General features: G+C 40.1%; 1 protein-coding gene across 3 annotated transcripts in view; it reads right to left on the bottom strand.

The window, feature by feature from the left end:
• The window catches only part of KIAA1549 (KIAA1549 ortholog), a 142,009-nt gene that overhangs the window by 27,339 nt on the left and 99,461 nt on the right, over positions 1-15,209 (bottom strand). For all 3 annotated transcript variants that reach the window (XM_058021879.1, XM_058021878.1, XM_058021880.1), the window contains exons 10-11: positions 14,363-14,547; positions 701-903 (exon numbers count right to left, since the gene is read on the bottom strand). In XM_058021879.1, coding sequence (XP_057877862.1) covers positions 701-903; positions 14,363-14,547 — 388 coding nt within the window. The remainder of the gene's footprint in view (positions 1-700; positions 904-14,362; positions 14,548-15,209) is intronic.

The following is a 15,209-nucleotide window of genomic DNA, read 5'->3' as shown; positions in this document are numbered from 1 at the left end:
CTGCACAGCTTTGTTACATCATGTATCCTACAAACACAATTTTTTCCAGCAAGTGACAGTCATATCATGTGATTATTAGAAAACGTTAGGAAAATTCTGCTGATGGTTTCAGACCCTTCTCCATTTGCACAGCAAATGTGAATTACTATTCCTTTTTGTGAATAAGACTCATTTGCTACAAGATCCCCGCAGATAATCGTAAATAACAATATCTCTGCATCTGCCCTAAATTTTGGAAATCCTGACTCTTCATACATGTATTGATCACTATTAATGGGATGGGAACACATTACCTTTGTCACTTTGTCAGTGGTTTTCATTTGTTTTTAACCATCCACTGCCTTAGTGGCTAGAGATCACAAAGAGACTGCACTGGAATACATACACCTGGTGTTTCCAGTGACCAAGCAAGGACTTGACTCCAGTCAGCTCAGCAGTATCTTAAATACCCCTCTTAACTGGGTATATTCCCTTTAAAAGAAAAATGAACACTAAATTCTCACAACCTTGTACTAATGAGTGGCGAGGTGTAACTGTGGTGGCTCACTAGAAAACGCGAGTTCCGGAGCTCTGGAACAGTTCTGAAATTGCCCTAAAAATACAGCAGCCCTTAATAAACTGTTGTCTGCTGCAATTCCTTTTGGTGTAGAATTTCCTTTTGGTGTAGAAATGTTACGTGTTTTTATCTCTGTGAACTGACCTCCCTCTGTGTCGAACAGTCTTTGAAGGCTTTGTGGAAGTCTTGGATTTGGGGCTGGGCACATCTCCGTTCTCGGATGGGGTTGTGTCCTTAATGGGTCCTGGTAAAGGAGCTGGCTCATGGATAATCAGGACATCATCTTTATTGTGCTGGCCCAGATGCTGCTTAGCAAAATCAAAGCCTTTCACACTGGGGGCCTGTAGCTGTGAGAAAAGAACAAAGACAAGAAACAGGAACAGTGAGTGACAATGAGTACAAAGGCTTTGGTTCAGATCTGCAAACAATGGCCACTGAGAGGATGGTCAGGCCACGGCAGTCTCAGGAAGGAACACGAGAGCACCAGGGAAAGGAAAAAGAAACTCTCCACAATTCTGTCACCTTACTGCAGTACATGATGCACAGTTTAAAATTCCAAATCAATAAATGTAGTTAAAAACCAGACTTCTGATGCTGCTACTGGTTTTTAATGCTATTTCTTTACATTTCATCATCATGTGAAGAGCTTTTTGTGTACTTATAAGTCCAAGGCTGTAGACACCTGTGTACAGACTGAAATGGCTACCACCATCAGGCCATATTTCCATTTCTTCCAGCCAAAATGGATGCAGGATTTTAAATAATTTGAATACTGTTACTGTTGATCTTTCTCATTTTGAGCTCCCCAAATCTGGGAGTGCTTGTACAAACACCTAGTTCATCTGATGAAAGATAAACACTCTGCAGATCTGACTTATACAGGAGCCTGGTGATGACTTGTCAGCTGGTATTGACGCCTCCAGAAAAAAAAGTGAAAATCTCTTAAGAATTTCATACTGAACAGACAGAGAAATATACAAAAGGCTTTGGTACTTAGAGAAATTATCCTAAAGATCTTATTCAATGGGAATCTTGCTTGAGAAAGATGCAGAAATCAGCGTTTTACTTTCATAACTATATTTATAAGAAAAGTTAATCTCATCAATTACTTGATTCAGACTTAATCAAGGTTCCAAGTTTCAAACTCTCTGCTTATTTTTGAGGGCTTTGGAGTAACTGGAAGATCTGAAGAACTAATTAAGGAAGTTTTTCCTCAAATCCCACTCAATTTTACGTCGTTTGGAAGTTGAAAGCAGAAAGAAACGTTGACAACTCCAGCTTCTGAAGCACATGAACACTAAACCTGCTGCACACCACAGGCACAAAATCCTCTGTGCTCCCAGAGCTGATTTCCTGCAAAGTGAAGCAAGTGCTGGAGTGTCTTGATGGGTGCGTCAGGTTCCAGATGTTTAAATGAACCCCTTTTCATAAAGCTTGGCATGCCAGCACAGCTAACTGCAAACACACTCCTCTGATACCATGCCAAAGATAAGCTTGCCTAAGGAATATTCTGAAACAATCTCTTCAAAATATTTTCTCAGTAAGCAAACATTTTCCAAATGGTGCTTGCACTCGAGCAAGCTGCCTGTTTAAGCCAGTAGATGGCAATAAAAGCTCTTCTGTAAAATCCACCAGTTTATCTGCTGAGGCTTTGGAGTTAATTTCTCACAAAATGAGTAAGCTCGTTATTGGAACAAATCTGGATGTCTTCTGCTATGTCCATTTGTCCTGGGCTTCACAACAGTCCCTTCAATTCAGCATTATGGGTGATTTAGTTATTGAATTTATGCAAATAACTGCAACCACTGATCCAAAAAGGCACCAGGGAGCTACACTAGATGAAGGTGTAACTGTGTCTCCATTTTTTTGAGTCTTTGTCATCTTGTGAAGCCTTCCTGAAATTTTCTCCCCTCCAGATGTTAAACATTTCTCCTCACGACTTTGCTTACTTAATAAAACCTCTTCCCCAAAACCCTCAAAAAATCCCCCTCCCCCAAACACTTCTGAAGACAAACTTTTCACTTCTGCTGTCAGAACTACCAGGCCAGCCTGCACCACTTTGGTTACTGAAACTTCTTAGCTACCCCACCTCACTTCTGGCCTGTCTGAAGGTATGCCCATTCTCCTAGAAGATATTTCTGTGTATGACACTCTTCCTTTGAACATTTAGAGGCTTCCCTTCTTTTAACCCTTTCACACTCCCTTCTCCTGCGTGCCCAGCCCTGCTGCTGCTTCCCAATGATCACATCCTCTGTTTCACTACATTCCCCTCCAGCACCCTTAGCCCCAAGGATGATGACATTCTTCATCATGTGCTAGGCACAATTCTTCCACATATCAATCTGGTGGTTCTCCACCCTTTTCTTATCAACCTGCAAAGTTACCACTGGTTTTTGAATAGTGTGATGGGTGGGGTGAGGAAGGACAACTGAAGAGACAAACATTCCAGGAATACTGGAGTTACCAGGATGGTTTTACTAAGATTGCTGCATGTCTGAAGCATGAACTTTCAACCTATCTTGGAGTCATTCTAGCAGATTGAGTTTGGGAGTAAAAATCATACAAAAATATAGAATTTTCATTTTTTTAAACTTTGAATAGTCTTATTTGTAGTTGCAGTCCAACATGACCTTTTATCTAAGCACAGTCACAGGAACAGATATATTTATGTGTCCAGGCACATCTGACACAACATATGTATGTATGAATGTTTATCTGCAGACAGACCACACAGCAGCAGAATTGAAAGGCTGTCAGTACTGCAGGGACCAGCACTCTCACTGTAAGATTATCTGAAACAACCACAACTGGATCCTCTCACACACAGGCATTGCAACTTAAAGCCTTGAGTTAGAACATCATGAATTCAGTTCTTCCACAGAAACCCGCTTGGTTTCTCCCACCCTGCTGGATCCTTGGCATAGACTGGGGCAGAATGTAAGAATGCTATTTGCAAAAGCAGGATCCCCATCTCATTTCACACAGAAGCTGGCAAACACCCACTGAAAGGAGAAGGGGATGCAAGATGAGTCTTCTATGCATGTTTACAGCTAGGGTGGCTCAGACTTCAGGGTTTCATGGACACTTGCTGGCAAGAGAGGACTGACCAATCTCAGCTATCACCACCCCAGGCACCACAGAACCTGTATTTTCCTTAAGTTGGAGCCAGGTAACCTCCTCAGCTGGTCCTACTCTTCCCTTGACAGGTAGGACCATTGTCTCTGCCCCACTCTCTTACCTCTCTCTCTTCCTGCCAGCTCACAACATCCAAGAACCTGAGGCTCATCAGGCTTTACACTTTTAACACCTGGAATCATGACAAGCTGTGTAACACAACAGAGGAAAAACCCTCTCACTTTATGGTACAGCTCTACAGACCTCATAAGCACAGAACTGGTGTAATCCTCTGACAATTTAACTGGTAAATCTATAACAGGGCTTTGTCGACCCCATGCAAACATTTTCCTAAACTTCTAAAACTTAAGCCAGAAACTGGCAGCTCCTCACAGAATCAGCAAAAGCATTTCCCTCACACCAAACAACCCTCTTGTTCTCTTTCCCTCAACAACCTACATCCCCTAAGGCCCAGAATGTGCTCTAGAGCTTCTCCACAACAATTTTTAAAATTCAGACCGAGCATTTCATTTTCTCTTAACCTTATTCTTTGGAAAACAAACTCTCCTTCTCATCTTAAAAAATAGTTTCAGTATCAAATTGATACTTGAATGGAAATGGGCTGAATGTTTCAGGTCTTACAAAGTTCTGTTCAGCCAAACATTTCTAGGTATCTCCTGCTAAAAGACTTCAGATGGCACTAGCAGCTCCAGCCACTACAAAGATTGTATGCGTGTATATATGTGTTTCTGCACATGAATGAAAAAGCATGATAGAAAAATGGGACAATACATACATATACAACATGATAAGTGACTGAATACAGAAAGATGGTCCTCAAAAAATGATAAATTCGCTCATTAAAAATATTATTTGCAAAACAGAAATAATAATAGGATTATTACTGTAGAAATAACATTGACATAAGCCTGCTCCGTTTTCTTAAAAATACAATGTATGCTTGCCATACCTCTCCTTGTAGACCACAACAACATTATGACTTAACTGAGAAATGACAGCAGCCAAAATCCACACTTTCAGTGAGAAGTGTCTGAAGGACACTGAACCACAACTCTGTATTTTTTTTGAAAAAAGACAGTCAGATCACTGACTTAGTGAAATGAATGGTGTTACCCCTGACTGAAGGTGTTTCCAACGTTTTCTTAAAAATTTCAGCGTGCCACTAGCTGAGTTCCTTCCTTTCTTTAGATCAAGTTATGTAACAGGTTGCATCACCTCTGCCCATCTTGGGACTGGTAGTCAGGACACCGTGTGTGGATCAGTCATCTATTACTCATATATTAATCACCAGCAAGAAAAGAATGTGGTATCTTTTCTAGGGCACTTTTTAAGTTGTGCTGATATTGTTACTTGTTCAGGTACTAAAAATGAGCATCTCTTCACCAGCCTCAGGTGCCCTTGCCCAGGACTGCACAAAACCAGTCTTGGCAAAGATTTCTTGATTTTAATGTGAGTTGTTAGAGGTTTTAATTTGTCTTTAATATAATTGTAAAAAGGAAAGAGATAAACTACTCTGAAGCTCACCACCTAAATGAACGTGTCTAAATTACTGCACTCATAAGGAATTACATCATTACACAAATGCAGAACCTGCCAAAATCTTAAAGATGATTTTATATTGCTAAGTCAAGAGAGTTTTTAATTCTACTGTCACATACTGAATGAAATAATAATAAAAAAAAAAAACAAACCAGTATTTGAAGCTCAATTCACAGAAAAATCAAATAATTTCTGCAGAAGCCAACAAAAAATCTGTGCACCTCAGTCAATTCTTATTGCATAAAAGCAGGCAATAGTTTCAGTGTGGTTCAAGCCACTGAAATACAAAATGGTTGCCAATATATTGTTTTTTTGGATGCAGAGACACACCAGGAATGTCAAAAACCTGCCTTCAAGAAAGCAAATGCTGCTAACAGTTCCGTGAGTAATTTCAGCAGAAAGCAGAAGAAATATACTTAACTCAGTATTCTCCCTGTAATTCCTACAAGCAGCATTTGACTTTGGACATAATATGAAGAATAATGTATCAAGACCATTTTCTACTGAAGTTATACCATGGTCTTGCCTTGTTCCTTGCAGAGCTAGCTGAATTGAGCAGAGGCTGTTAACATACATTTCTAAGGAAACAGGAGCTAAGCATGTGGTTTAGTGTCAGCAGATAACCTGTGAACAGGACAAGAATCCCTGTAAAGAAGCCCTGCTGACTTATGACCGTATTGTCATGCTAGCATACAGAATGTTACTGGATAAAGAAACTTTTCAGGAAAAAAAAAGTCTACAAGCTTAAACACAGCAAGTCAATGAGACACACTGCTCTTAAAATTAATGTGGGTTGAAGATGTAAGTCAGTGTGATTTAGGACAGCTTAAAGCTACTGCACATTGCCAGCTGACTTCACAACCTGACATTCACACCACCAAACTCTTGTCCATATCCCCAGGGCACCATAACATGGGTTAGTGTGAATTCTCTGCATCATGCTCATGATGCATCAAGAAGGATAAGAATTTGTAGTTGCTTGTGTGCTTGGTAGAGTCTCCTTTATTTTAACTCTTTTTTCATTATGTGTCTACTATTTCATCCAAAAAGTCATCTACATCTTTTTCCCATAAGGATCATACATCAATATGGTTTGCAGTCACTGTTCCACAAGATATTCAAAACACCTACCAGTCTACCAATAAATAAGAATTTAGAAATACCGAGGCATGTTCACCTTTCTTATTTTCTTATTCGGCTCATTTTTTTTATTATCATTCCTACATATATTTCCACATAAATACAAACTCTGTATTTTTGCTTGCATTGCTCTCCTTTGATATAAACCCTTTGGGATGATGGCCAGGGACCCAAAGTATGCATACAATTTATACATGTGATTCAATTAGAATAATGCATATCTGATTTAAGACACCAAACCCCCTTCATTCATGAGAAAAGCATATTAGAAGATCTCCTAGAAGGAGAGTTCTGACTCCATAGCCACTTTCAAAATACTGAAAAAAGACCCACTTGTAACCCTTGAGGTCTTTTTGTCCTTTTTGTCTTTTGTGCCATTATGTCTCTCTTCTGACATGGGATATTATGCAGTGTACCATAAGCCAAACTTCTTTAAAACAAAACCCCAACACTAAGCATCACTGAGTAATATGCAGAGGGGTTCCTTCACTTTTGCTGGTTTAGAAAACATGTTTAGGGACCAAAACAAAAAGTAGTCTCTAATTTAAACACCTTTACTTGATAATAAGTGTTTGTATGTAAACAGAAGTGCACATGCAATGACAGTTCCCTGAATTTATTACACCTTACTTGGGATGCCACCACTCTTCCACTGCAGTGGGGTGACAGCCTGTGCCCTCTGAGGCAAGCCTCAAACCAGAAGCAGCATTTTGAGACCTGTGGGCCAAAAAAGAGGCTGCAGGTCCAAAACGCCACCCATTTTCTTCTCTTGGACCAAGTACCTCTATACAAATTACATCTCCCATTTGTCATCACAACAGCATTTCAGTCAACTATTGCCATTTCTGGGAAAAGGTAAAGCAGTTGAGCAAACCTGTCCTTGGGGAAAAGAAATATGCTCAGAGCTGCTTGGATTTCTCCCATCAAGTTGGGAAAAAGTAGCACACGTTATAGCCAGCAGTGGCACAGGAAATCAGAACAAGCTGGTGTACAGCCTCTGGTCCTCCTTCCCTCTGCTGGAAAGCCAGAACTGTGTTACTGCTTACCACCAAACAAACAGTAAGGAAAGCAGGAATCCCACAGAAAATACCTCCTCAGGAATTTTGCTTCTGGAGTAGGATTAAAAACAAATAAAGAAAACCCCAAATTTACAAAACTTTATAAAGCCTGAGATTCTCAAGACACCTGTCCCGAAATATTTTCTTAAGACGGATTCTTCTCGTGGATTTCCACCATCCCTCTTCTTCTCCTCTGTGCATTTCTTCCTGCCACACTAATATTACCATGACAGCTCAGTAAATTTCACAAAATACAAGAGGGATCATGTTGTTGAAAGCCCATAACTCTGAGTACATATATGCCCACAGGCTGCTGAGATAACTGCTGTAACAGGCAGAATTTTGTTCCTGAATCACACAGTTTTAGCTTTCCTTCCCAGACAGAAATGCCTCTGGGTGGATACTATCTTAATCATACTTTGTGAGGTTCCTTTGCACACTGGTTGGAGAGAAGTGTCAGGAGTAAGTTAGAAGAAGATCGGTAACTTTATACAATAGACAGGTATTTTTCATCCCTAGGTTATGTTAACAATTACTCCTCTAAGTCCACATATGTAACTCCAACACCAGCTGCAACCTCTAAGAGAAGACAGCACAACACATAAAAAATTACAAATTAAGGGAACTCTTTTCTAAACTTGTGAAGCAAACAAATACATTCTAACATGACTCTCACCATCTGCACAGAGACAACACAGTCCAAAAACACATCCTCTTACAAATAATGAGGGAAGTGCTACCACTTTTAACTGAAGACTTCCAAGATAGATCATAGGTCAGCAATTTTCATGCTGGTATTTTGTTGGGTTCAATGATTCACATATTTATATATCTACGAGGGGTTTAATGTGCACAGAAAGTACATTCCCATGTATTGCAGAAATATTCTGCTTGCTGAAACTGTAAGTTTCAAACACAAGTGCGCAGCACACGGAAACCTTAGGCAACAATGATTTGGTGTATTTCCATGCTCCCAAAACAGCTAAATTCCACAGCAGATTTTCTATCATGTGTTTTTAGGAGATAAAAATTTATTTCCCCAGCATTAATCTCATCTCAGAGGTTTATTATGCTTAGGATGGCACAACATTTACCTGTATCTTGAAAACAGATTCTTTTTGTTTAACTCCTTTTGAAAATTAACCACTACATGAACATGACTCCATAAATCCACTGATCACCTACATTTTGAATGGCATTTTCAATTCTACTCTCCTCCTCTCAATACAAATGGAATAGAATTAGAAAATGTTCATGTTATCAAAGGTTCGAATGCCAGTTCAAAAGAAGGGATTAGAAAACTGGGGCTCCTCTGATGGGAAAAAGAGATGACAGAGACAGCAATATGACAGAGGTCTGTAAGTCAGGATTGGCAAAGGTGAAGTGTCTAGGAATCAGCTGTTCCCTGTCCCCTCCAGTACCAGGACTAAGGGCCATCACAGAAAAACATAGAAGTAGCAGGATAAAAGCATGGTGAAACAAGATGAAGTGGTTCCACATGTAACATGCTGTGGAAACCCCTGCCAGCAGCTGAGGTGAGCTCAGAAGGACGAAACAATTTCATGGAAAAGAGTTATGTTGAGGGTTGCTAAATATCATCACTTCTAGCCAGAAATAACTGGAGGCTGAAGAGTAACTCAAGGCAAAGCAATCCATATACTTGCCCTGTCCTTCTCCCCCCCCTCTAGGCTTTTCCTTGTGGCATCTGGGCTAGCTGGCCTTTTGGAATGATCTCAAGACAGATACTCAAATGTTTCTAAGAAAGCAGATGGAGACATTTTACTTTTTATACCTATTTGTATAAGCAGCATATCTAAGTGTGGCATTTTATTTCTACCACTTGTGAATAGCTAATCCTCATTACAGAAAAATAGTACTACAAAAGAGTTCTTTCAGAGAAATTGCCATCAGAGAAATGTATTGTTGAGAAGTAATTAAGATGTTGAATACTCTATCCCTCATTAGAATCCAGCTATTGACTCTGGAGGAGATCCTGTATGCCATTCCCAGGAAGACAACAGTTTGGATAGTTAGTCAAGGTAGCTATTAGAAATGAATGGTATTTGTTATGCAAACATGAATCTCATGCATAAACTCATGTCAGTTTTCAAGTAGTTTTTATAAGATTGGTGTCAGCTGCCTTTCCTAACATGAGTCTCTTTTGACTGAATTTTTCTGCAGAGCTGTTGCCTCGACACTAGACAGATGAACAAAAGGATTACAGGATGTCAAAACATCACAAGAATTCTTTGCATCAGGAGCAGAAGCCTAGTATTTAGCCTCCAGCAGAGCTGGCCTCTGATCTTGGCAACATCCAAGAGATAGTCTACAGACTATACAATAACAAGCAAAATTCTCAATTCAGAGGTGTAAAGTTACACCTGACACATGACATTTGGATATCAGATACTCCTGCTTAGAGGGGGGAAATGAAAATCCACACAAGTGCCTCTCAGACATCTAGCAGCAGGCATGACTCATTACCTGTGGCTGTGAGCAGATGAGAGCAGACATGCAAGGGCTGGTGACAGTCCCCAAGGTGATGCTGACACTCCAGCTGAGCTGTGCTGGCACTGTCCAGCACTGGCATTACCTGTGCTGCAGCTCCAGGAGGAGGTGCAGAACTTTGAACACTCCACCTGTGCCAGGTGTAAACACACACAGGAGGGACACTGAACCAGAAGGACACAGTCAGTCTCTAGGAAGCACAGAGGCATGTCCAGAGAGGAGTGACATCTGACTGGAGAAGCAGACATCATTCCCCATGGGCTTTATGATGTGCCCTTGACTACATAAGGAACTGAGCAAGCCACTCAAAGCTATCACTGCAAAAGCAATGACTTCAGCACACCCAGCTTTTACAGGAGAACACCCAAAACATTCTAAATAAACTGCCAATTCACTTGTCCAGTTCTTGCCATTAGGGCAGGGAGCCTTTCCCTGAATAATTGTCTATAGCTGAAATTATCTCTGAGATGTCCTAGGAAGGGATCTGATATTTTTCTTCAAATGCTTATAACACAGAAAGGAAAGTGAAACCCCTAGAGAAGCAAGCTCCATTTTAATTTTTGGATGTCCAGAGAGAAAGAAATAATACTGCTGACTCTGCTCCTATGGATAACATGTAAAATGGTTGTTTGGCTCTCTGGGGAAAAGAAGTGGTTTTGCACAAAAACATCAGAGGCCCAGTACAGGTACAGAGCAAAATGATGGTTTGGGCATTAAAGAAGTTCATTGAGTTTTTCATGAAGAAAAATTCAGCTGTCCACAAAAGGCACAGCTTCTTTGCAGGGAAAAAAAGGCTTGGGACAAGCAAAAGGTTGGGACAATGTTATGGTGGATATAGGCAATGGCAAGAGAGAAAATCTTGTTATTTAGAAATACCACTTGTGCATCTTTTTATTTCATAAGGCAAGGACATCTTAATCCAGTGCAACAGCCCAGGTCACATCAAGGTGAATTTCCAGAAGGATGCTATGGCTTACAGAACAAGTCATGAATATTTGATGTGCCCTTTAAATATCTTAGTATCATCTCTTCAAAAGAATTATCCTTGCACAGACCAATGAATCTTGCATAGATTCACTGCTCTCCCCTGTTTCCTTAACTCTCAGTTTAAGAAGCATAAAAACAACTTTGATCTAGGCATCTTTTCCCATTTAATCTCCACAACGGAAACCTAACATTTTACAGGTGTCATTAATCCTGTTCTGACGCAAATTGATGGATTAGCAAATCACAATCTCTTCAAGATCCTTTATTTTTCCTTACTTCATGATGCAACCTGGCTTTGCTAGCATCAGTTCCCACAAAAGATTTCTTTCCCACATATTTATGTTTATATTCACTGAGGCAGCAGATAAATAACAAAATCCCTTAATGACAGGCTCCCTCTCAATACTCTTTGCAGCAGTATTTCACCCACCTCATCAAGGTGCACCCAAACCCCACACACCCAAAAGTCATGTAGGGTCCAACTGCCAGCAGATAACAGCACTGGGCTCCTACATCAGAACATGGACTGTGAGGTTATAAAGTTTATGACTTTTAATGGTGGCCATAGGAACACAGAAATCACACCTACTCTGTATAAATAAACCTTTACATATGAAAGATTAAAAATAAAACTTATATTGCTTCAGTGAATACCAAAATGCTTCAGGAAAATCCAGGAGTTTCAAAGCGGAATGAAACAATTAAATGAGAGCAGAGAAGAAAGGAAGCATATGACTGACACATGGGGCTACAGAATCCAGTAAAATTTGTAGGGTCTAAGAATGTCCCTGAAGAGGATAATGCAATTTGTAAGAGAGATTCTAACTAAGAACAAAAAGCTCCTGCACAACCTGTGGCTTACTTATGCAATCTGCATTTACAGTACATTTACAGAGTTCTCTCTCTCCATGTTCCAGGAAACCATCCTTTTAGTCTTGTCTCTGCAGCACGAGGCACACAGACTTTTCCCCCTCTTTGAAGTCACAGGTAACATAATTTGCTCTCAGCTGCTACTGTAAATTCTAATAGATCATTATGCTGCCCACTGAACTGCTATGTTAAAATGGCTAATTGAAGATACTGAAGAAAGATTGTTGACACCCCTGGAGATCCACCAGCAGCAGGATATCTGGTATCAGCCAAACAAGAAACAGGTGTCTCAGTTTCTTATCTTCCAATCAACACACATTTTCAAGCACAAAACACATTACAGACTTACCACAAGGTTGAAAAGTATTGTCTCCTATTTCCAGCCATATCTATGCTAATGAAAATCTATATATTTACATGAATTTTTTGTTAAATATTAATGGAAGTGACAAGAGCTAGCACACTATAAATGCATCTTTAAGTTTTCTACACATGAAATATAGATTCCAAGAGAAAAACTCAGATCTTTTATCTAAATATCTTTCTATTTACAGACGTAGTGCAGGCTTTCACCTTCCTTCAGTACCAAGGTCAAGCTCTGAAAATAGAGAATGGAAATGTGGCTGTGGTGAGGACGAGGAAGCCTAGTCCATTTTTATGGAGTTTACAGACATAAATACCAGACCACTAATGATGACACTCCTTTGATTACTACTTTGCATTTACGCTAATAAAAAGCATAAAATACATAGAAAATTTTATAGGGCATAGAAAATTTTAAAGGATCAGATCAAATGTCCCTAATAATTTGTATGCTGTTTTGACTGTCTGAGGGTCTTTGGTGGTGGTTAAATACATCCTATTCTGACCCAGAATTTCAACCCACTGTATGAAGACATGAGATCCCAAAGACAGCCTGACAGTAAGGAAGCCAGAATACTGCTTTTATTCCAGGGAAAGGAGGAAATGGTCTGCAAAGTAGGTTCTTCCAGCTGCCTGATGTGCAAAGTGATAAAAATTTAAGACACTTTTTATTGCTTTACCTCCAGTGGCACAAGGACTGAGCTGGATGTCCTTACTGGTTCTTTCTAGTTTGCTTACAGCAACTTCCCCAAAGAAGGCAAAGTGACAAGTTCCCTAGGCAATCCAAAATGAGCCCTGCATATAAACAAGTTTGAGGCTTCTGACTCATGAATGATTAAGATGAAGAATACTGTGGAAGCAGTGGGAAAAGCAACTGAGCCATTTTCTTAAAAGGAAGTAATTAGATGAAAGATGTTTCTGGCCTTACAGCCAATACAACCCAACTGCTTCCTTACAAAAAAAGCTTGTGCCAGCAGAGAGGAACAGAAAAAGTGATCAAACAGAGTACTGAGGGTAACAGCCCTCTCTTGTATGACCCTTCTCAAATTAGTCAAAACTACTGCGGGGAACTTCCTCAGTCAAAAAACTGTGTTACATATTACCCCAGCAGAGGTGAAACGAGGTACCAGGGGGTGGTGTTCATCAAAGGGTACCACTTGTTGCCAGCCTGGATTCCAACACACAATTCTCAGTCACAAGACAAGTGGAAGTTGCTATTGATTTGTTCTGACTGCTTTGGAAGTGCGAGCGCTTTCTGCTCCTCTCATCTTTCACATCATTAATTATCTTGAAAAGAGAGCATGGTGTACAGACAAGGCTTGTTATGGAGAAAACTGTGTGACTGAACACGAGGTCACAGAGCAGAACGTGACTGCAGTACCACAGGATTAGCACAGGCAGATTGCTCTGCCTTTATTAATACTTCTGAAGGTATAGTCTGTGACAAGAATTTCTGACACACATAGGTTCTCTTTGGTTGTAAAAATAAAGTAACCTTTCAGGCATTTTATCTTTCTTTTTACTGAATACATCCTTTGTGAAAAACCTGGATCACAAATTTTTTGATTTACACTCTTGGGCAAGAAAAAGACAAGAGTACTGAATTTGTCACTATCCTAACCAACTGGCCAACAAACTCACTTATGCAGGCACACACAGATCCACTAATTTATGTTCCAGTACTGCAACAGGTTCTCAAAACTGCAATAAAAACAGCCCTGGCAGAACACATAGCAGCCAGGACAGGTTCTAGCAAATTCTAGTTCCAGTATGAGGTATGATGGGTGGTGCACTTTAGCTGTCAGATTTGGTTAGCAGAAACTCTCCAAAGAAAAATTCAGCCTTCTGGGGAAAACAAGGTCAGTGATTCAAGACTCAGTACATTTCTTCTTATTCAGTCCCAGCCACAGCCTTGAAATGAAGTGATAAAGACGAGTTCCTTTCAGCCTCAGTGCCCACATTTCAGAAGGATGGATCTATCTAATGCAGTATCAAATACCCAGGAGAATAAATAAAACACTATGGGATTCTTAACTTCAACTATCATTAGACTGCTTCCCTCCTTCTTTTTTTTTTCCCTCTAAACTGGAATGCTCTGAAACTGTGTTTACACATGCTAGTTAAGGATGCCAGGTGCTCCCCAGAGTCTCACATTCCTTTGTTTTTAGAATACTCCAGCTCCTCTCAGCACAGCTTCCCCGTTTACCTTCTGTCGCTGCTGAATGTTGCTCACTGTGTCTGGCTGAAACTCCAGCTTGTCTGTCCTGCAGAGTTTCCAGTATAAAATAATAACAATCAGGAGCACCACAGCAACTGGGACTGCCACCCCAACGATAATCCAGAGGTTGCTGTTCTGAGTCTCTGACGTGGGCTCCTTCAGCCTCTCCACAGCTGGAAAGTGAAAAGGAACACAACAATATTACATGGTTATATTTCCAACTGAGGACACTTCAAGGTCATGTATTTTTATGTTCCTTAAATGCTAGTTAAGGAGTTTATCAGAAACCAGCTGCACATCACAGGAAATGCCATACCACTGTAGGTTAAGGGCTCAGGAAGCATGGGGCAGGAGATCAATTGTCCTGGCCCACCTTCTGAAGAGCTGTACTTAAAATACTAATGGAAATGGCTCTTCTGCCACATCATCCTGTAACCCAAAACTAAGCTGACATAGTGAAATAGGTCTAAAAAAATTATTCTACCACTAGCAAAGGTAAAATAGACTTTCCAACATTGCTGCCTGTTTCCTGCCTTAGACAGTATTACCAGCTGCCTCTTCTCTTTAACATTCTGTTATCAAAACCAATTTGAACCTCCTCCACAAGGTGTATAGCTCTGCATTGCTGATTACTTTTTTCTCCTCTCTGTTTTATTGTCAGTGTGTGAGATCCTTTAGCCCCAAGCAGAAAACAAAATTGCTGGGAAGTGTAATCAAACAAGTTATTCTTGCAAAAGATAAACTGAAATAAATGACAAAACTTTTATTTGTTAGTTTTGCACAGTGGTTAATCATGGGACTAAAAAATCATAGTAATAATACATTTCTAATCAAA

The sequence above is a fragment of the Melospiza georgiana genome, chromosome 4 (genome assembly GCF_028018845.1).
Source record: "Melospiza georgiana isolate bMelGeo1 chromosome 4, bMelGeo1.pri, whole genome shotgun sequence".
NCBI classification, from domain to species: Eukaryota; Metazoa; Chordata; class Aves; order Passeriformes; family Passerellidae; genus Melospiza; species Melospiza georgiana.
The sequence above is the reverse complement of the archived record's forward strand: the minus strand, read 5'-3'. Positions and strand labels throughout refer to the sequence as shown.